Raw genomic sequence first — 24,559 nt, 5'->3', positions numbered from 1 at the left:
GAAACAATGGGAACTGCCATGTGGTAACTTAGGTTACCTTCTCTGTTGTGGCCAATTAGGGACAGTTATAAATAAGGGACTTAGGGCTCGATTTATCAAGCCTCTACGGCTGCAAGTTCTAACAAGAACTTGCTCGCCGTGATTTATCAAGTAGCGGTCACAGACCGCTGCTTCCCTAAGATCTTCGCCACCTCTATTGTGGCAAAATTCAATCTCCTTGGTCGAGTCCGACCGAGGAGATTGACAGCTCCTGCCCGCGCATGCCGCGCATGATTGGCTGTGCGCGGGCAGGGGGCGGGATTGCACGCAAGCACAAAATTGCGCTCGTGTGCAATGGCAAATACCTGCGGGTAATTTTGCCCCGCCACAGGCGGGCTGTGGCGTACAGGGGCGCGTATACGCGCCCCTGTATGCCTTACCATTAATAAATCTAGCCCTTAGAGTGTTCAGCCAATGGCTGTGTGGAATATACCAAAAACAAAATGATCCAAGCACATCGGTAGTGATGATTTCCACACAGGATGCAAGATCAAAACGTTCTTTAATTCATCAATAAAAACATCAAACAAAAGAGGAGTATTAGTCATTCAATCTGTTCAAACATGTTTCGTCAGCACAAAACGTAACTTCCTCAATGACCTCAGAGTTCTGCACTTCCAGTTAGCTATAGACTTTCGTAAAATTTTATTACTTACTGTTAAAATTATTATGCGGTCTTACTTGCTTCCCATTAATTATTTTAGTTGTATTTTTTAACATTATTTTTCAATTAAATTACCTTTTTTAAATAAAACACCTAAATATGAATTAAATTAAATAAAATCAAAAAACTTTTACAATGCTGAATCACCACACAAAAAAAGCTTGCAAACTTGTTAGGGGTTAATGTGAACCTGACTAGCGCCATCTTGTTTTGGGTGCGATCTTGTTCCTCGCAGCCATCTTGTGATGATTAGCATCCATTTTGTAATGATTAGACTTTATTATAGCAGTTATGTAGTGAGAAATATGCTGATGTTAGTAAAAATTGTATTAGTATTACTGGCCTTGCAAAGGTTCCTGGCAAGGCGCCTGGAAGTCTGTTATCTAGGTAAGATGGCCAAACGACCTTGCTTTAGGCTGAAATATTCTCACAGATGTATTTTCGCTACTGTTATAAGAAACACTCCTTCATACTCCTCTTTCTCTCATATATTTTAATAAGCTTCTTTTGTTCATGAAATATGGTATGAGATGACGCGGTCCAAACGTGTCATCCCCTTAACCCTGTATGCTGTTACTGAAGTCTATAAGATAGACTTGCACTGTTCAATAAACATGATTGGCTTTAGATCATATTGCTGCGTGGTCTGAGTCATTCTAAGGGATCCTTATCAGATAATCTACATCTGCCTCAGGTGGTACAGTGGGCCGTGGCTTCGGCCTGACCTGACACTTACCCCCCTTGGGAAACACCTAACAAAACTAAATAAATGAACAAAAAACTTTTATATTTTTTATGTGCTTGTAAATTTATGGTTGTAGGTTTAGGACTGCAAAGTGTAAACTAACTGACCCAGAAAATAATATAATTTTAAAATGCAAGTGTAAAATAAAAATACACAAATACCAGTTTATTAGTCATTTTATTATTATGTAAATTAACATTCTAGAAAAAAATTAAAGTAGAAAAACAAAGTATTGCACATTGGTTTTAATATTTTAATACTTTTTGAGATAATTTACACATTTTATGAAGAGGAAATAGATGACAAAAAAAGTACAATAAAATAGCAGTTACGGAGGAAATGGTAGACCTGTCAAATCAACACGATTTTATTAATTTTACAAATAAATTAAAAAGATAACTTTGGAAGTCACAATAGTTTATTAAATACAAACATTTTTTTATCAATTAGTTCTGCTAAAATTTTTACTCTGTACATAAATAATCCTATAGCTTATTGGCAAATGGTTTGTTTAGTTTCATCGTTGTGAAACCACAACTGTGTCACTTGCTTCTGTGTTTATTCATTTGTAGTTTTTAAAAAAACAACAAAAAATGTCCCTGTACATTAACATGTAATTCTGTATATATTATTATTGTATTCACATTTTTATGAAGATGCTTCATCTGAGTTTGTTTTTTTAGTCATATCAAGGATATATATTTTTTTGTACCTGAAGGCACTTACTTCAAAAAACTTGGGGCAAACCCAAAAATGTATGATGGCTGAATCAAAATGTCATCTAAAAAATTGTAGATGTGGATTATTGAAGTGAACATTGAATTATTATTTACAAAATATTTCTATGCCAGGCTAGTAACTCAATTCATGATTATACTGTACATTAAAATTTAAACACTGAAAAAATATATCAGGGGCAAGAATTATTAGGATATCAAACATGCCTCATACGTCATTTATTGGTCTTGTACTATTGCATCCTAATTTGTCTGCAATCTAGATTATTATAAGAAATTTAATTTGGATAGACCTTAAATCAAATGTTGTGGCTCTGTCTACTTTATGAGAGTCTGATGGCAAATTCAATAAATTAGAAATAAACAAAATGTTATTTTTACTTTACAAATACTTTCCAACATGGAAGACAATTTATAGTCTTTATAAGGAATGGGTGAAAGGACTTTGCTGGACCGAATCCTTAATTTGTGCTTCGTTCTTTAGAAAAAATGATGTAAATATATGTAATACTGAACACATTTTTCTCTTGGTATATATATATATATATATATATATATATACACATATATATATATATATATATATATATACACATATATATATATATATATATATATATATATATATATATATATATATATATACATATATATATTATGCACACACATTTGCATATATTACACACACCTTTGCATGCATTGTGTAAACCTGCATTCCTACATTGCTGTGTTGGCTCAGATAAGTGCTATAATGCTTTCTAAGTTTGCAAACATCTCTGAATCTATTACAAATAGCCAAATACGCTGGTAGTTTATTTAGCTGTAGGGGTGTGCAAAGAGGCAGAAAGCCAGGCTAACAAAACATCTGTGTCAAGTTGTAGAGAACAACTGAAATTATATATTTTTCAATAGCACAAATTAAGACATGTTAAAATCCCTTTTTTTTGCAAAATTCAAGCAAAGACTGAATATATAGCCTTAATTTTCAAAAAATAAAATTTTGTTTTACACATGCTGGCCAGAAACAAAAAGCTAAAAAATAACTTTTACCCATCACAGACTATATCAATAGAAACATGTTGTGTGCTATGGGATCAAAGAGAGGAGACTTTTTTTTTTTTAAAGGACAAATGGAGGTGTGGTATTTAGAATGGGAGAAAATGGCTATCATCCATGACAGAGAACAAGGTGCAGTCAACGGCCCCCTAAAACTCCTTTTTGCTTAAAATGGAACAAAGCAATGGTTGGTGCTAAAGTCTTATACAATGTGTGTGAGATCATTATGCACCCTGAATACAGTTCTTAACTCCAAGACACCTGAAGCATGTTAAATATGGTCACCTTATGTTCCATTCATTTTATCTGATTCAAGAGGGCTCTTTTACAATAAAGTGTCTCCCAGCACAACAGTTTTATAAAACATTACTATCTAATGCAATTGGGAGAAATGGTGTTTTGAAGACTCTCCATTTACACAATGGACTTCATGGAATCGTTTTATTAACTTCTCATACTCAACTTTGCTTTCTGAAAAGAAAAAAAAGAAGAAAAATAAAACATCTGTTAAATATAAACTGAGAACAACATAGCAAATATCAGTATTAGTGTGTTGGAAGTGCTTTTTTACACCACCTGGAATTTGTCGATGTGGTAGATCTCAAACAGACTTATTAAAAGGGACATGAACCCCAATTTGTTTCTTTCACGATTCAGACAGAGCATACAATTTAAAAGTTACAAGTTTCAATTCTTCTTCTATTAGCAAATTAACTTTCTTCTCATGGTATTATTTGTTGAAGAGATTACCTAGGTAGATAGTGTCTGGAAATGATATGTCAGCAATTTTGTAAAAATACTTTTGAGCACTAGAGGGCAGCAGTACAAAAACTGCTGCCCTGCAGTGCTCCAGGCACATACTGTACATGCTCCTGAGCCTACCTACTTAAAAAGTGAATGAAATACATTTAATAGAGGTAAAATGAAGAGTTTTTGAATTCTAAATGTACACTCTGAATCATGAAAATATTGGGTTTTATGTCCCTTTAAATATGGTGCAAAACTGTGAATATTCTGCTATTGATTCTCTTGCTGGTAGGGCTAACTTTACCAAGAGAGAAACACTTGGAATAGTAAACATCTGTAAAAGTGACAGCCTTACTGACATTGACTTTCTTGGCTCATCAACATGTGGTAGTAAACAAAGGCTTTGCAAAACAGGAAGACTCCAGCATATGTACAAAAGACTACTACATTAAAGGGACATTAAACCCCAAAAATGTATTTTGTGATTCAGATAGAGAATGCAAATTTAAACAACATTCCAATTTATGTTTATTATCTAATTTGCTTCATTCTTTAGGTATCCTTTGTTGAAGAAATATCAATGCACAAAGGTGAGCCAATCACATGAGGCATCTATGTGAAGCCACCAATCAGCAGCTACTGAGCCTATCTAGATATGCTTTTCAGCAAAGGAAAGCAAGAGAATGAAGCCAATTAGATAATAGAAGTAAATTAGAAAGTTGTTTAAAATTGCTTGCTCTTTCTAAATCATGAAAGAAAAAAACCCAAAGTTTTCCTTTCATGATTCAGATTGAGCATACAGTTTTAAATCCTTTTCTCATTTGCTTCATTCTACTGGTATCCTTTCTTGAAAAGCATACATAGGTATGTCTACGAGCAGCAATGTACTACTAGGAGCTATCTGCTAATTGGTTGCTGTACATATATTTCTCTTGTCATTGGTTAATAGAAGTAAATTGGAAATGTGTTTAAAATTGTATGCTCTATCTGAATCATGAAAGAACATTTTGGGGTTGTGTATATCCTACTCATGAGATCATGATCATAAATGGAAGCATAATTTACATCATGAATCATTACTACTTGGATCTAGCTGCTGATTGGTTGCTGTACATATATGCTTCATGTCATTGGTTCCCCAGATGTGTTTCAAGTTGCGGACACTGCAGTCAGAGTACTAAATACACATACACCCTCCCGAGGTTCTATCAGCCTATAGAAGAGTAAACCTAGTTAGGATCGGAAGCTAAAATGCACTACTAGTATCAACTCAACCAGGCCTGTTGGGGCTACTTGAGGACCGCGGATGGGAAACACTAGCTGAACACCAGGTGAGTCAATGAGAGGAATAAATGTGACAATGCCAATCGTTAACTAGCTCTCAGTAAAGCACTGCTGCTCCCGAGCTTAACTACCTATGCTTTTCATTAAAGGATACCAAGAGAACAAGGCAACTTTGATAACAGAATTAAATTGGAAAGTTGATCAAAATAGCATTCAGTCTGAATCATAAAAGTTTAATTTTGACTTTACTATTCCTTTAAGTAATATAACAATACAATATGATGTGGGACAGTGTAAGTCAGGCAGCCATATAATACAAATGTTATGTTAAAGGGACATGAAAACCAAACTTTTCCTTTTATAGCTCAGATAAAGCATCCAATTTAAAACAACTTGCATATCTAGGTAAATTCAGAAGCAGCAATGCACTACTGGGAACTAGCTGCAGATTGGTGGCTGCACCATTGGCCTACTCAATGTGTTCAGCTCGCTCCTTTAACAAAGGATACTTAAAGAATAAAGCAAATTTGAGAATATAAGTAAATTGGAAAGTATTTTTAATTATGTAACTTTTATTATCTTATAGCTTTCTGGTCTCATAAATGATATTATTAACCATATATGCTATTTTATTTAAACTTGTAGCTATAGATTAAAGCTGCCCAACTGTTTTATACCTATGATGGATTTTTACTTGCAAGACTGCTGAACAAATTTTAAACAGTTACATTTCCAAACAATTAAATTAATAAAAATCAAAGCTAAAATCAAATTAAAAAGAAAAGTAATGTAAAGATGATACAATGAACTGATAACTAAATAGAAAAATAGAAGCTTTCAGGACACAAAGGTCAGTTAGATTAACAAATGTGGTTCAAGTAAGTAGAATACAACAGATAAACAAATCCATTTATAAAACAAAAGTGTCTGTTATTTGACACTGTCATGCTTAAAGGGAAAGTAAAAAAAAAAAAAAACTTTCATGTTTCAAATAGAGCATATTTTTAAACAACTTTCCAATTTACTTTGATCACCAATTTTGCTCTGGCGGGGCAAATTTCCCCAGAGGAATTTACCATTGCACACGAGCGCTCGCGTGCAATCCCACCGCTGGCCTGCGCACAACCAATCATGCGTGGGCAGGAGCTGTCAATCTCCCCGGTCGGACTAGACCGCGGAGATTGAATTTCGCCACCTTAGAGGCGGTGGCGAAAGGTTAGGAAAGCAGCGGTCTGATGAAGGCTGCTTGTTAAATACGTCGAGCAGGTTCTCTTGTGAGAACCTGCAGCCGTAGGGGCTCAAAGGCTGGTGAAAGCCTCTGATAAATCTACCCCATAGTCTCACGCACAATGCTTTAGAGACAGCAGGATGCCTAAGCCCCGGGGGATGGAAGGTTAAGAGGCCTTGATGTAGATATGAGACTGACAGACTGACTACAGGGTCATGGATCTCAGGTCTGTTGTGACTGACATGGGTATGTTCTGAGGTCTGATGTGTTTATGTGGCTGACAGAGTGGTTGCAGAGCTATGTAAAAATAAACATTCGTTATTATGAATGTGGTAAAAAAATGTGAAGGATGACGTGGATTATTTTATAGTATATTACTTTGGCATTACACACATTAATTTAGCTCTACACTGAACAAAATAAGTAACTATGCCTCACAGAATAAATGACATGTAATATATAGGGGGGGGGACAAAACATTTTTAAAATTTATTTTACCATTAATTAATTCAGTGTTTCTTAATTCCAGTCCTCAAGTGCCCCTAACAGGCCAGATTTTCATATCATCTGATCTAAAGCAAAGGTGAAATAATCAGCTGATCAGTAACCATGGTTACTAGTTCAGATATCATGAAAATCTGGCCAGGTATGTGTAATTGAGAACTGGAGTTAGGAAACACCGGGTTAAAGGGACAGGAAACCCCAACATTTTGTTTTATTATTTGGATGGAACATACAATTTTAAACAACTTTCCAAGTTACTTCTCTATTATTAAGTTTACTTCATTCTATTGTTATCCTTTGCCAGTAGTGCAATGCTGCTCCCTCAGCAGGTAGCTGAACACATCTAGTTAGCCAATCACAAGAGACAAATGTGTTCAGGCACCATCACCAACTAGATCCCACTAATCTTAATTCTGTGAACAAACAATAACAAAAAGAGGGCGCCTCCTAGTGTAATACTGTGATGTCTCAATTAAATAGCAATGCAGGTTATGAAACCATACTCACAAAAATGGCAGCACCCAATTGTGCTAAGTGAAAGACTGGGATCTCTCAGTGTCCCAGCTTACTGACCCCTGGGTTCAGGATAGGGTTGCCACCTCGGCCATGATTTCCTGGACAATTATGAGTTACACATGCTGCAGGGCGTGCAGAGGGAAACATACATTGTGCTGCTGGATAGAACTATTCATGTTCCTCCCTGCATGCCCTGCAGCATGTGTAACTCATAAGTGTCCAGGAAAACCATGGCCGAGGTGGCAACCCTAGTTCAGGATGTTGCTCCTCTTTACAGTTCCTGCTCGCAACTCAGGAGAAAAAAGGCTCAGGCTTCCAGTGCAATGTATATGTATATTTAATAGAATAAGAACAATAAAAACTATGGGTGTAACAACAACCCAAAGATTATAAAAACAATGGAATTTTATAATCTTTGGGTTGTTGTTACAACCATAGTTTTTATTGTTCTTATTCTATTAAATATATACATATACAGTAGTAGTTTGTAGCTCCCACTAATGTAGGATATGTGCATATTCTTTTTCAACAAGGGATACCAAAAGAACAAAGCACATTTGAAAATAGAAGTGAATTTAAAAGCGTTTTAAAATTACATGCACTATCTGAACCATTCAAGTTTAATTTTTATTTTCCTATCCCTTTAATTTACCATACAAAAAAAACCAGTAAACAATACCAGGAAAAGTAAATTTTAAAGTGTCAGAAAATCAATACACCATTTGAAAGATATGAAATTAAAATAATTTATAATAAAAATATACTTACAATTCCGGATTCATGTTTTGGTTTTACAACAATTGATGTTTTTTCTTTTTTCTGTTTATATACCTCTTCAGCTTCTTTTAACCTGTAAGAAAAAGCAAGGGATTACTCAATTATATTTACATGTGAATGCTAATTTCAGTAAAATAATAATAATAAAATCAAAGACCGCTAACGATTAGGGGCGAAACTGCGATTTCACTAGTGCAATCTTAATATACGTGTGATATAAACTAGAATCCTTACCGCAAATTCAGAGCTGTGGTTAACAGTTTTGCACAATTAAAAAGCTGCACAATAAACTTAAACTGCATTACAAATTAGTTACATTTATATTAACACTGTTAGTTTCAAAAAAATATTGCACACAAGTTATAAGGGCTCAAAGATATGAGATCTCAAGTGTTAAAAAAAAAGGACTACAAAGGCTATAATATAGAGATACATACATATACATGTCTAAAGATGGATATACGTGTGTATGCATTTAAATATACAGTATGTGTGTATATATATATATATATATATATATATACATATATATACAGTATATGTGTACTTATATATTAATGTATTTTTATGTTCATATATGTATTTACTGATATATATATATATATATACGCACATATAAAAACAAATATATATTTGCATTAGAGCCTTTTGCTGTTAAGTAGATGAAAACATGTAAAAGCATATTAATGCAATATTCATATTAAATAAAGGTTTTAATTATGTATTTACTGTAAATATTTCACATTCCATTGTTCTTTACATATCAAAATATGTTCTATATATTTATAAATAGAGCTATATATACCTATATATAATCATATATATATTTATATATATATAAATATATATATATATATATACACTGTGTATATAAATATGTATATATATATATATATATATATATATATATATATATATTTGTTTAAAAAAACATCAGATATATGTAGAATTATTTATTTATGTATAAATAGAACATATGTTAAGAAAAGAACGTTGGAATATGAAATATTCATAATTTCATGTCAGGTTAGCACTATTGAGAATATGTTATAGTGTTCGCGAGTGGGGTGTTTTTTTTTTTTCCCAACTATTTTCTCCATTGACTAATGTGTAAACGCGAAGTTTTGACTTTTTGCGCAAGTCAGCTTACCGCTGGAGCAAGAATTAAAATCCAAGCGGAGTTTTCACTATAGGGAAGATACCGCTCCACTTGTAATCTAGCCCTAAATTTGATAATGACTAGGGATAAAAAGAACCCTTTTGCAGATTATTCTAATATTGTCAAAACCTATTGGTTGATTAAAAGGAAATTAAACACTTAAAGGGACATTTTACCCAAAACAACAATTTATAATGACTTTGCATACATAGTTAAACATGTTGGTGCTGGGCAAAAGTATACATCGCTTTCTAGGGTTTTCGTACGGCCACTCGGTTGGTCTCCCTGCAGGGCATTACGCATGTGCCCGCCCCCATTGTAACATCACTGCTAGTGTGAACACAGACCAGTGCTCAATAAATGTGCGTCTGTGTTAAGCATTTACGTTTTCTTTTTCAACCCTGATCACCCACGCACCGATGGAGAGTAGGGCACGCGTGTTAAACAGCTTGCGCTTTGCAAACTTTACGTCATTTGCATACAATTAAACAAACAACACTGATTGGCCGTGGGGCGGGGTACTATAGCATTCAAGCACTGCCCTTTTTATCTGGGCGGTCCAGGTCGTCGAACAGAGCAGCAAGGAAGTAAAAAAAAAAAAAAGGCAAAAATAATAATAATCCTAAATATAATAATTATACTTCCTCATCTTATATCTTCATAAATAAGAAGTTATAGCTGTTTATCAAGCCCATCAGCCCTGAGTAAACTGGTCCTTTAATACATGCTAGATAGAATACATGTGTTCAAAGCAAATATTGGCCTAAAATAAAATACACACACACATATACATACACACACTATTATTATTATCGGGTTTTTGTAGCGCGCCAACAGATTCCGCAGGGCCACACACACACACACACATTGTTTTTACCCTTTTGGTTACTCATAACACACAAGCACCAGTGTTATAACACCCCCACAACTGCAAGTAACACAACTCTGGGATTTTTTTTTAATACAGAAATTTTTGTACAGTATATACTGGACAGCCTACTGAAATACTGGAGTGTCCGGTTAAATACTGGGCACCTGGCAACCCTACTTACAAAATCTCTAAACTTAATTAAGTGTAGGAAGTGTAATGTAAGTGAATTAACATAATAAATTCCTAAAATTTGTGCTAATTTGTAAAAAAAATTGTAAATAAACAGAGCGCCTATTATATGATCGCTTCAAGTCAAACACATAGAGATGCATAGAAGGGTGTCACAACCTTAAGTAGGCAAATTCTGCAACTAACTCTTCATTTTTGCTTTTAACCTAGCTGTGTGAATCTTAATACTGAGTAATGTGTGTGTTGTATTTTATATTTTTATTTGAGCTGTCCTATTGGGTTATGTATCCAGGTTCACTGGATGTAAATCCAGCTCTGTGAGAGTGCCTGGAGAGCACCCAGAGTAATGAGCTTTACTTGTGGCAAGGGATGCGCACCCATTCTAGTCTGAGAGTGCAGTCCACATTCATGTCTTTTCTAGGAAAATTAAATATAGATGACACTCTTCTGTGCTTCAACAGCACATGGGCCTATCTGTCTTGGTGTTACACTTGACTCTAAACTCACATTCACTCTACATATACAAGCACTTACCAAGTCCTACCTGAACACCTAAACAACATTTCCAGAATTTGCCCATTTCTTACTCAAGAAAATAAAAAAAAGTAATTAATTCCATCATTTTGTCACACATTGATTACTGAAACCTACTCCTAAATGGTCTTCTAAAATTCCACCTCTCCACCCTCCACTCTATCATGAATGCTTCAGCTAGACTCATCCACTTAAGTTGCTGATCTACTGGCTGTTGAGACCGCATGCTACTTGTGTTGCAATAAAAAAAAAGATTCAGAGGAATTATAGCACACTCAGGTACTGGGGGTAATATGGTTTATTCAGCTGGTCTGTGAACTATACAAGAAGTATTCAGTAGCTTTGCTAAGCCCCTAATAGAGCTCAAAGGTATGTAGTGAACAAAAATTACATCCCTTTAATGTTACATATTAACAAATACAGTATATTATTCAAATTTTCCTAAACTCATCTAAATTTTAGTCAATATAATTTTTGTGTGATTATTCCCTAGAATATTAATTAGTTAGGACAAAGAGTTTTCTTTCATGTAATTAGCAAGAGTCCATGAGCTAGTGACGTATGGGATATACATTCCTACCAGGAGGGGCAAAGTTTCCCAAACCTCAAAATGCCTATAAATACACCCCTCACCACACCCACAAATCAGTTTTAGAAACTTTGCATCCTATGGAGGTGGTGAAGTAAGTTTGTGCTAGATTCTACGATGATATGCGCTCCGCAGCAGGTTGGAGCCCGGTTTTCCTCTCAGCGTGCAGTGAATGTCAGAGGGATGTGAGGAGAGTATTGCCTATTTGAATTCAATTATCTCCTTCTACGGGGTCTATTTCATAGGTTCTCTGTTATCGGTCGTAGAGATTCATCTCTTACCTCCCTTTTCAGATCGACGATATACTCTTATATATACCATTACCTCTGCTGATTCTCGTTTCAGTACTGGTTTGGCTTTCTACTACATGTAGATGAGTGTCCTGGGGTAAGTAAATCTTATTTTCTGTGACACTCTAAGCTATGGTTGGGCACTTTTATATAAAGTTCTAAATATATGTGTTCAAACATTTATTTGCCTTGACTCAGGATGTTCAAACGTTCCTTATTTCAGACAGTCAGTTTCATATTTGGGATAATGCATATGAATTAATCAATTTTGTTTCTTACCTTAAAATTTGACTTTTTCCCTGTGGGCTATTAGGCTCGCGGGGGCTGAAAATGCTTCATTTTATTGCGTCATTCTTGGCGCAGACTCCTTTGGCGCAAAATTTTTTTTTTCTGTTTCCGGCGTCATACATGTCGCCGGAAGTTGCGTCATTTTTTTGACTTTTTTTGCGCCAAAAGTGTCGGCGTTCCGGATGTGGCGTCATTTTTGGCGCCAAAGCATTTAGGCGCCAAATAATGTGGGCGTCTTTTTTGGCACTAAAAAATATGGGCGTCACTATTGTCTCCACATTATTTAAGTCTCATTATTTATTGCTTCTGGTTGCTAGAAGCTTGTTCACTGGCATTTTTTCCCATTCCTGAAACTGTCATTTAAGGAATTTGATCAATTTTGCTTTATATGTTGTTTTTTCTATTACATATTGCAAGATGTCTCCAATTGTCCCTGAGTCAGAAGCCACTTCTGGAAAAATTCTTAACTGAGTTTCAGTTCTACCAAAGCTAAGTTCATTTATTTTAAATGTTATAAATGTTTATCTTTAGCTATGGTTTGTATTAAGTTATTATGATATACTTTTACATGCAGATTCCATTAGTATTTATGCTTTATACATTTCCATTCTTTAGTACAAGAAATGTTTAGAAGATTTATAAGAAATATTTTTTCTGATTAAGGCTTTGTCTGACTTTGTGCCTTCTAATACAATTTTTAGGTCTTTTTCACTTCTTTTTTTAATTATTGAAGTTTCAAATGACCAACAACATACTGATTTATCCTTCTCTGATGATGTTTTTTTCTCTTTCAGAAATTCTCTTCATCAGATATTGACACTAACAAATCTACTTTTTTATATAAATTTTTTATTATTAAAGTACATTTGTTCTTTGTTTTAGAGGTGTTGATTATTTTGGATATTAAGGTAACTAGTTCTTTAAAACTAGCTGACACTATTTCTGCCTTTTTATTCTTCTGTGATTTCAGAGGTTTTCTTTCCAATTCCCCATACTAGGGAATGAAATAGGCTGAGAATTTTCTTTTATTTTTAAACTATATTCTTTGTCAGCAGTTAAATTTAATTTGGAGGGTTCTCCAATTTATTGGAGCTATCTCTACTCCTACTAATTATGCTATTGTTTTTATAGCAAAATAGTATTTATTTTCCTTTATATAGTTATATCTTATTTATGGAAAATTATTTAGTTTCAGGTACTTTTCTTGGTCCTGTGATATTGCAATTGCTTCATTTTTTCTGTTTACTTTAAGATCAAGTATCAGATTATGATTTATTTTAGCATTGTTAAAGGGACAACATTTACTAGACTAGGTGCTGTTGCATTTGTCTTGTTGTTTTGCATTTTGCAAGTCCTCTGTTTTGACTGGTCCTTTAAACTGGACTATCATGCTAATGATTTCATTTGTGTCTTCATTTTATTGAATATATTCGCAAATGAGGGTTAATCTATGTCTTTAGCTATTTTAGCTAGAAGAATTTTGTGATTTTTTTTAAAAAAAAAACAAAAAACAAAAAAGAAAATCCATAATTCTTTCGTTCTAAGATAATCAATTTTAATTGGATTCAATTCTTAACTGTTACTATGGGCTTCAAGATTGAGTTCTAAGGCTAAACTTTAAGCTTATACTAGTTATGTTGTTCTTATTAAGGAACGAATTCCTGAGTTCTTTCCCAAGTAACATGTTTATAATTGGGGTTCGAAATCAGCTCCCTAATATTGCGATGTACGTGCCGTATTCCAGCTTGGCTGGTAAGGGGCAGGTTAAGACTTCTTTGAAATTTATTTGGTTCTATTCTATCCAAATTTCTTTGATTTTATTCCAGTAAGGCTAACACTTTCTTTCAGTGTGTTTCTGTCCTATATATTTTGGATACTGTTGAAGCATGGCTGGGTACCCATGGGGTTCAAGCGCTGCTCAGACCTGGAATCTTCTGGGGTATTTATTCCAGTTCTTTTTCTAGGAACTGGGTTTTGGAGTTTTATTCAAACTATTCTGCCTTTTTATGGTCATTGATAGCATTATTTGTTTTCATTAGATACAATAAATGCATATTCTTCATTTTTCTGTTTTCATTCAGATTATTTCCTGTGGATGCGGAATCTCATATGTTTCACTTGCTCTTCAGGACATAGTTAGAGGATCTTTTTTTCAAAAGCTCTTGATTCCTCACGCAAGGGTCACCTTTTTTAGGTTTTCAGATGGTTTATGTCACTATCTTTGTCTCTATCAGACAAGGTACAATTTGTATTGGGTTCCGTCTGTCGGTACCTTTAGTCTCTATTATTTCCTTCAGTTGCTATATATGCATAGAAGTTTTAACAGCATTGGATTCAATTCCCTTTGCTCATTTTCAATGGAAAGATTCTTTCCAGCTTCTTATGAGTGTTGTTTCTTCAAGAACATGGTTGGAGGATCAATTAACCAAAAAGTTTATTGATTCCTCAGACAAGAGTAACCTTTTTTAGATTTCCGGATAGATTCAGTGTCCATGACTCTGTTTCTGTTGGATTAGAGACGTCTGAAATTGGTTTCAGCTTATCGAAACCTTCAGTCTCAATCATTCCCTTCGGTAGCCTTATGCATGGAAATTCTAGGTTCTTATGACTGCTGCATTGGACGTGTTCCCCTTTGCTCATTTTCACATGCGACCTTTTCAGCTCTGTATGCTGAACCAGTGGTGCCGGGATTATACAAAGATATCTCATTTAATATCTTTAAAACCGATTGTTCGACACCCTCTGACATGGTACAGACCACCATCGTTTAGTTCAGGGGGCTTCTTTTTTTCTTCCAACCTGGACTGTGATCTCAACAGATGCAAGTCTGACAGGTTGGGGAGCTGTATGGGGGTTTCTGACAGCACAAGGGGTTTGGGAAATCTCAGGAGGTGAGATTTCCAATCAATATTTTGGAACTCCGTGCAATTTTCAAAGCTCTTCAGTCATGGCCTCTTCTAAAGAGAAAATCGTTCATTTGTTTTCAGACAGACAATGTCACAACTGTGGCATATATCAATCATCAAGGAGGGACTCACAGTCCTCTGGCTATGAAAGAAGTATCTCGAATACTGGTATGGGCGGAATCCAGCTCCTGTCTAATCTCTGCGGTTCATATCCCAGGTATAGACAATTGGGAAGCGGATTATCTCAGTTGCCAAACGTTACATCCGGACGAGTGGTCTCTTCACCCAGAGGTGTTTCTTCAGATTTTTCAAATGTGGGGACTTCCAGAAATAGTTCTGATGGCTTCTCATCTACACAAGAAACTTCCCAGGTATCTGTCCAGATCCAGGGATCCTCAGGCGGAAGCAGTGGATGCATTGTCACTTCCTTGGAAGCATCATCCTGCCTATATTTTTCCGCCTCTAGTTCTTCTTCCAAGAGTAATCTCCAAGATTCTGAAGGAACGCTCCTTTTTTCTGCTGGTGGCTCCAGCATGGCCTCACAGGTTTTGGTATGCGGATCTTGTCCGCATGGCTTCTTGTCAACCGTGGACTCTTCCGTTAAGACCAGACCTTCTGTCATAAGGTCCTTTTTTTACCATCAGGATCTCAAATCCTTAAATTTAAAGGTATGGAGATTGAACGCTTGATTCTTAGTCAAAGAGGCTTCTCTGACTCTGTGTTTAATACTATGTTACAGGCTCGTAGATCTGTATCTAGGATGATATATTATCGAGTCTGGAAGACTTACATTTCTTGGTGTCTTTCTCATCATTTTTCCTGGCATTCTTTTAGAATTCCGAGAGTTTTACAGTTTCTTCAGGATGGTTTGGATAAAGGTTTGTCTGCAAGTTCCTTGAAAGGACAAATCTCTGCTCTTTCTGTTCTTTTTCACAGAAGGATTGCTATTCTTCCTGATATTCATTGTTTTATACAAGCTTTGGTTTGTATAAAACCTGTTATTAAGTCATTTTCTCCTCCTTGGAGTTTGAATTTGGTTCTGGGGACTCTTCAAGCTCCTCCGTTTGAACCTATGCATTCACTGGACATTAAATTACTTTCTTGGAAAGTTTTGTTTCTTTTGGCCATCTCTTCTGCTAGAAGAGTTTCTGAATTATCTGCTCTTTTCTTGTGAGTCTCCTTTTCTGATTTTTCATCAGGATAAGGCGGTGTTGCAAACTTCTTTTAAATTTTTACCTAAGGTTGTGAATTCTAACAACAATAGTAGAGAAATTGCGGTTCCTTCATTATGTCCTAATCCTAAGAATTCTAAGGAGAGATCATTGCATTCTTTTGATGTTGTTAGAGCTTTGAAATAATATGTTGAAGCTACTAAGAATTTCCGAAAGACTTCTAGTCTATTTGTTATCTTTTCCGGTTCTAGGAAAGGTCAGAAGGCTTCTGCCATTTCTTTGGCATCTTGGTTGAAATCTTTAATTCATCTTGCTTATGTCGAGTCGGGTAAATCTCCGCCTCAAAGGATTACAGCTCATTCTACTAGGTCAGTTTCTACTTCCTGGGCGTTTAGGAATGAAGCTTCGATTGATCAGATTTGCAAAGCGGCAACTTGGTCTTCTTTGCATACTTTTACTAAATTCTACCATTTTGATGTGTATTCTTCTTCTGAAGCAGTTTTTGGTAGAAAAAATACTTCAGGCAGCTGTTTCAGTTTGATTCTTCTGCTTATAATTTCAGTTTTCTTCATTATAAAAGATTTAAACTTTATTTTGGGTGTGGATTATTTTTCAGCGGAATTGGCTGTCTTTATTTTATCCCTCCCTCTCTAGTGACTCTTGCGTGGAAGATCCACATCTTGGGTAGTCATTATCCCATACGTCACTAGCTCATGGACTCTTGCTAATTACATGAAAGAAAACATAATTTATGTAAGAACTTACCTGATAAATTCATTTCTTTCATATTAGCAAGAGTCCATGAGGCCCACCCTTTTTTGTGGTGGTTATGATTTTTTTGTATAAAGCACAATTATTCCAATTCCTTGTTTTTTATGCTTTCACACTTTTTTCTTATCACCCCACTTCTTGGCTATTCGTTAAACTGATTTGTGGGTGTGGTGAGGGGTGTATTTATAGGCATTTTGAGGTTTGGTAAACTTTGCCCCTCCTGGTAGGAATGTATATCCCATACGTCACTAGCTCATGGACTCTTGCTAATATGAAAGAAATGAATTTATCAGGTAAGTTCTTACATACATTATGTTTTTCCTCTTCTTTTTAACTACAGTTCTTTGAAATTTATTTTCTTGCATCAATGGTGGTGTAATTTGAACAATCACTATATTACAAAAATCCTCTAGATTTTTTTTAAATGGCATTTCTGCCATTCCAATTGACCACTATGCATAGGATGTCCCCATCTATGGATGATCATATGAGATTGCTGTAGTCCCATCATATGTATAGATCTCAAGAATTGATGAAAAATAGTGGTATGATTATTACGCAATTTATTTTAACTGACAGATACTTACCTTTCTTGAAGAATGATTTTATTTTCCTTCTTCCAATAATCTTTAAAGTCTGTGCTAAATTCGTGCCATATGCTGAAGAATGAATTTAGAGACACTTCCTTTTCTCCAAGTTTTGGTTTTACACTAAAATAAGATGCAGTTTCTAAAAACCTGAAAATAAATATGAAAGCATGAAATATTAGTTTAATATTATATCAAACATAAAGATAACAAGACTGCATTGCACTGACTTAAAGGGACATGAAACCCAAACGTTTTTCTTTCTTGATTCAAATAGAGCATAAAAATGTTGAACAAATTTACTTCTATTATCTAGTTTGCTTCATCCTCTTAAAATCCTTTATTGAAGGAGCAGTAATGCACTACTGGGAGATAAGTGGGGGGGTGACCATTGAAAACCAATCACAGCAAACAAGATAATTTGTTTTAAAAGCACAAACTTTACAAGATACAACAGGTCTAGTCATTACAAGGTGTTTACTGCCACTTTTAATTAAGTATTTGTTACTATTGCCCATGCTCTCAGACACTCCATAGATTACTACAATATTTGAAATGTGAAAATTGTAATACATTTAAAAGTAAGAAAATCATTCTAATTATACTATAATAAAGGATTACAAAACCCAATTCTCTTTACTCGCCTTGAATGAACTGCTGCCAACAATTTATCTGCATCTTCATGTTCAATTTTGGCTGTAAAGAAAAACAAATGTAAATACAAACACATTTAACAATAAAAACCAGTTGACAAAACAATTACAATCAGACCCAAATAAAATGTTTACCTGGATTTATTTTAATATTTGAGAGTCCACAGAAACAATTAAAATGTTTACAACTTTTACTGACAATCATTGCTGTCTGGAAAAATGTTAGTTTGAATAGCTTCTACTCAGTAAAAAGTAAGGTATAGATCATGGGCAAATGTTATACTATATACTATATGCTATACACTGATTCTGTAGTTCAAGCTTCATCTAAAAATCTGTATTCTCCTGCTTTAGACAAGACCACACAAAACACTTCCAGACATGTGTCCACTTATATAAATGAAAAAGCTTAAAATTAAATGAAATCCAAAATCTTTATTCTCCTATTCAGATAGAGCATACAGTTTTTTAACAATTTTCCAAATTACTTAATTTTGCATTTACATATTCTTTATTAATTCTGACTTTTCCTACCCTCATGTCTCCTGCTTCCTTGAAATTTACGTTTTCAGCTTAGAGGTTTTGTCACCCTCAAGGCAAAGAACAACTAAATCTAGACCCCCTTCTTTAAGGTACCTAGAGGGATATGACTGCACCTCATAGAATGGCCTATACAGGTTCAAATAAACATCCGGGGTTGCATATATCTCTGCCTGGTATTTTGGGACAGGACTGTACTTTTTGGTGAGACTTAATAAATGTACCATGTTCATTCCCAGTTCAGCCTTTGTCTATTATTCACTTTTAATTCCCAACACAGTAACACTGTCTTTAAAAAGAAAAAGAGCAAAATTTAGTTTAATAGTATGATTAAAATTAAAAAGGTGTCCTGCTGTCCAATATATTCTATGTTGAAAGCTAAACCTAGGTAGGCTCATATGCTAGTTTCTAAGCCCTTGAAGGCCGCCTCTTATAGCGTTTTGACAGCTTTTCACAGTTAGAAAGCTTAGTTCATGTGTGTCATATAGATAACATTGTGGTAAATCCCGTGGAGCTATTTATGAGTCAGCACTGATTGGCTAAAATGTAAGTCTGACAAAAGAACTGAGATAAGGGGACAGTGTGCAGTGGCTTAGATACAAGCTAATCACAGAGGGAAAAAGTGTATTAATATAACAGTGTTGGTTATGAAAAACTGGGAAATGGGTAATAAAGGGATTATCTCTAAACAATAACAATTTTCAAGTAGACTGTCCCTTTAATTCCTTCCTTACTGAAAGTATAACTCCTACTGTAGACGAAGGACGTTTTTTTTCTCAAGATAACTAAGATAATCATCTATACTGCTACTTTAAGAATTTTCCATAGGCATTTAAAATGTACATTATGTTAGTCTGTGTATATTATGCTGCTATTCGTGTAATTTTTATTTGTATTGTTAATATTCAGAGGTGTTTAATGTCCCTTTTTATATCTCAAACAGGATACTTGCAAGCGCTAATTCCTTAAAAGGGACATTAAAAACTTTGAGATGGTAATATAAAATGTTATATATATATATATATATATATAATAGAAACAAAAACTTGCACTTGCTGGTCTTTTCAAAAACACACTTTACTGTGACGTTTCGGAGACAGAGTATCCCCTTACTCTGTCTCCGAAACGTCACAGTAAAGTGTGCTTTGAAAAGAAGACCAGCAAGTGCAAGTTTTTGTTTCTATTAGTTATTGTCTACTAGCACCCTGGCAATTTGACTCTAAAGTGAGAGTGCTCTTCTGTGTGCCTATATATATATATGTATATATATATATATATATATATATATATATATATATATATATATATATATATATATATATATATATATATATATATATATATATATATATATATATAGCAATAAACAATGGCTTGCACTCGCTGGTCTTTTTTAAAAAACGTGCCTTTAATGTAAAGTTTCGGGGATCGTATCCCCTTCCTCAGACCCGAAATGTTACATTAAAGGCACATTTTTTAAAAAAAAGACCAGCAAGTGCAAGCCATTGTTTATTGCTATTTGTTTCCTGTGTGCACCCTTGCAAGTTGGTTTGAAGTGAGAGTGCTCTCCATCTGCTAAATTTTATATATATATATATATATATATATATATATATATATATATATATATATATATATATATATATATATATATATATATATATTAAAAAAAATCTCTGCAGTATACTTTCATTATTTTTGTCTCATTTTCCTGTAATTCCTTTCTAAAATTCTGAGCTTTTCAGTTCCTGTTAAAAATGGAAGCGCAGAATACTGTTGTATTCTATACAGCCATTGGCCTATATTTAACAAGGTCTGGCGGACCTGATAAATCAACCCGATCGTACTCGATCGGGTTGAATTGCGGCGATGTCTGTCCGCCTGCTCAGAGCAGGCGGACAGGGTTATGGAGCAACGGTCTTTAGACTGCTGCTTCATAACTGCTGTTTCTGGTGAGTCTGCAGGCTCGCCAGAAACACGGGGCATCAAGCTCCTTTCGGAGCTTGATAGATAGGCCCCATTGGCTGCACACTCTAGTAAACTATTTATAACTGTCCCTAATTGGCCACAGCAGAGAAGGTAACCTAAGTTACAAAATGGCAGCTCCCATTGTTTTATAGAAACTAAAACTTGACACTTATTTTATTAACATTTAAACAGCTAATGAAACTTTAAAAAATACATCTGCATGGTATTGCTAATCTTTTCTTTGAATGCATCATTCTATCTAGCATTTATTTAGTGTATAATGTCCCTTTAAGGTCCTAATAAAAATGTATACAAGAAGTCTGTATTTGAATATATGAGAGCAAAATTAGAAGTTATCATCCTAAACTTCAGAACAACATAACTTAACATGCTCACGAAAAGAGATATGTTGATATTTGCATAAAAAGTACCTTTTTTAAGAAATTCTTCTATATTGTCTTTGAAAGGCTGCAGGTGTTCCTCTGATGATTTCTGATAAACTTTTGCAGCTTCTGTCTCACATGCTAGAATTGTAAATAAAAAGGGACACAGGTCACTATGAAAATTATTGAGCCCACCAGCTTAGGCAAACATTTCCAATAATAATATTTATCCAATTTTATGAATTATTTTTACATTGGCAGTTGTGATTATTGCTAATGAGTATTCCTTTATTGTAAGCTTTACATGCTCATATGCAGTTTGCATTCTTTTACATGTAACTGTGAGTGTATGACCTAAAAAAAACATATCTGTATATCTATATCTATAGTCATATCTTTATGAAGATAACAGAATTTATGCTTACCTGATAAATTACTTTCTCCAACGGTGTGTCCGGTCCACGGCGTCATCCTTACTTGTGGGATATTCTCTTCCCCAACAGGAAATGGCAAAGAGCCCAGCAAAGCTGGTCATATGATCCCTCCTAGGCTCCGCCTACCCCAGTCATTCGACCGACGTACAGGAGGAAATATGCATAGGAGAAACCATATGATACCGTGGTGACTGTAGTTAGAGAAAATAATTCATCAGACCTGATTAAAAAAACCAGGGCGGGCCGTGGACCGGACACACCGTTGGAGAAAGTAATTTATCAGGTAAGCATAAATTCTGTTTTCTCCAACATAGGTGTGTCCGGTCCACGGCGTCATCCTTACTTGTGGGAACCAATACCAAAGCTTTAGGACACGGATGAAGGGAGGGAGCAAATCAGGTCACCTAAATGGAAGGCACCACGGCTTGCAAAACCTTTCTCCCAAAAATAGCCTCTGAAGAAGCAAAAGTGTGCAGTGAAGACCAAGTCGCTGCCTTACATATCTGGTCAACAGAAGCCTCGTTCTTGAAGGCCCATGTGGAAGCCACAGCCCTAGTGGAGTGAGCTGTGATTCTTTCAGGAGGCTGCCGTCCGGCAGTCTCATAAGCCAAACGGATAATGCTTTTAAGACAAAAAGAAAGAGAGGTAGAAGTTGCTTTTTGACCTCTCCTTTTACCAGAATAAACAACAAACAAAGAAGAAGTTTGTCTGAAATCTTTAGTGGCCTCTAAATAGAATTTTAGAGCACGGACTACATCCAAATTGTGTAACAAGCGTTCCTTCTTTGAAACTGGATTCGGGCACAAAGAAGGTACAACTATCTCCTGGTTAATATTCTTGTTGGAAACAACTTTCGGAAGAAAACCAGGCTTAGTACGCAAAACCACCTTATCTGCATGGAACACCAGATAGGGCGGAGAACACTGCAGAGCAGATAACTCAGAAACTCTTCTAGCAGAAGAAACTGCAACCAAAAACAAAACTTTCCAAGATAATAACTTAATATCTACGGAATGTAAGGGTTCAAACGGAACCCCTTGAAGAACTGAAAGAACTAGATTAAGACTCCAGGGAGGAGTCAAAGGTCTGTAAACAGGCTTGATTCTAACCAGAGCCTGAACAAACGCTTGAACGTCTGGCACAGCTGCCAGCCTTTTGTGAAGTAAAACAGATAACACAGAAATCTGTCCCTTCAGAGAACTTGCAGATAATCCCTTCTCCAAACCCTCTTGTAGAAAGGATAAAATCCTAGGAATTTTTATCTTGTTCCATGGGAATCCTTTAGATTCACACCAATAGATATATTTTTTCCATATCTTATGGTAAATTTTTCTAGTTACAGGCTTTCTAGCCTGAATCAGAGTATCTATTACAGAATCTGAAAACCCACGCTTTGATAAAATCAAGCGTTCAATCTCCAAGCAGTCAGTTGGAGAGAAACCAGATTCGGATGTTCGAATGGACCTTGAACAAGAAGGTCCTGTCTCAAAGGTAGCTTCCATGGTGGAGCCGATGACATATTCACCAGGTCTGCATACCAAGTCCTGCGTGGCCACGCAGGAGCTATCAAGATCACCGAAGCCCTCTCCTGGTTGATCCTGGCTACCAGCCTGGGAATGAGAGGAAACGGTGGGAAAACAAAAGCTAGGTTGAAGGTCCAAGGTGCTACTAGTGCATCTACTAGAGTCGCCTTGGGATCCCTGGATCTGGACCCGTAACAAGGAACCTTGAAGTTCTGACGAGACGCCATCAGATCCATGTCTGGAATGCCCCATAATTGAGTTATTTGGGCAAAGATTTCCGGGTGGAGTTCCCACTCCCCCGGATGGAATGTCTGACGACTCAGAAAATCCGCTTCCCAATTTTCCACCCCTGGGATGTGGATTGCAGACAAGTGGCAGGAGTGATCCTCCGCCCATTGAATTATCTTGGTCACTTCCTCCATCGCCAGGGAACTCCTTGTTCCCCCCTGATGGTTGATATATGCAACTGTCGTCATGTTGTCTGATTGAAACCTTATGTATTTGGCCTTTGCTAGATGAGGCCAAGCTTTGAGAGCATTGAATATCGCTCTCAGTTCCAGAATGTTTATCGGGAGAAGAGATTCTTCCCGAGACCATAGACCCTGAGCTTTCAGGGGTTCCCAGACCGCGCCCCAGCCCACCAGACTGGCGTCGGTCGTGACAATGACCCACTCTGGTCTGCGGAAGCTCATTCCCTGTGACAGGTTGTCCAGGATTAGCCACCAACGGAGCGAATCTCTGGTCCTTTGATCTACTTGAATCGTCGGAGACAAGTCTGTATAATCCCCATTCCACTGTCTGAGCATGTACAGTTGTAATGGTCTTAGATGAATTTGTGCAAAAGGAACTATGTCCATTGCTGCAACCATCAATCCTATTACTTCCATGCACTGCGCTATGGAAGGACGAAGAACAGAATGAAGAACTTGACAAGAGCTTAGAAGTTTTGATTTTCTGACCTCTGTCAGAAAAATTCTCATTTCTAAGGAGTCTATTATTGTTCCCAAGAAGGGAACTCTTGTTGACGGGGAAAGAGAGCTTTTTTCTATGTTTATCCATCCGTGAGATCTGAGAAAGGCTAGGACTATGTCCGTATGAGCCTTTGCTTTTGACAGAGACGACGCTTGAATCAGGATGTCGTCCAAGTACGGTACTACTGCAATGCCCCTTGGTCTTAGAACCGCTAGAAGGGACCCTAGTACCTTTGTGAAAATTCTCGGAGCAGTGGCTAATCCGAAAGGAAGTGCCACAAACTGGTAATGCTTGTCCAGAAAAGCGAACCTTAGGAACTGATGATGTTCCTTGTGGATAGGAATATGGAGGTACGCATCCTTTAAATCCACCGTGGTCATAAATTGACCTTCCTGGATGGTAGGAAGGATCGTTCGAATGGTTTCCATTTTGA

General features: G+C 35.8%; 1 protein-coding gene across 1 annotated transcript in view; it reads right to left on the bottom strand.

Annotated features, from left to right (window-relative positions):
• Window positions 1-2,925: 2,925 nt before the first annotated feature.
• The window catches only part of LOC128657840 (formin-2-like), a 213,456-nt gene continuing 191,822 nt past the window's right edge, over window positions 2,926-24,559 (bottom strand). The window contains exons 15-19 of the mRNA XM_053712262.1: window positions 21,246-21,338; window positions 18,298-18,349; window positions 17,654-17,803; window positions 8,289-8,370; window positions 2,926-3,712 (exon numbers count right to left, since the gene is read on the bottom strand). Coding sequence (XP_053568237.1) covers window positions 3,686-3,712; window positions 8,289-8,370; window positions 17,654-17,803; window positions 18,298-18,349; window positions 21,246-21,338 — 404 coding nt within the window. The 3' untranslated portion in view covers window positions 2,926-3,685. The remainder of the gene's footprint in view (window positions 3,713-8,288; window positions 8,371-17,653; window positions 17,804-18,297; window positions 18,350-21,245; window positions 21,339-24,559) is intronic.

Source organism: Bombina bombina, chromosome 4 (genome assembly GCF_027579735.1).
Source record: "Bombina bombina isolate aBomBom1 chromosome 4, aBomBom1.pri, whole genome shotgun sequence".
Classification (NCBI taxonomy): Eukaryota; Metazoa; Chordata; class Amphibia; order Anura; family Bombinatoridae; genus Bombina; species Bombina bombina.
Note: the sequence above shows the minus strand (reverse complement) of the source record. Positions and strands in the feature narration are given on the sequence as shown.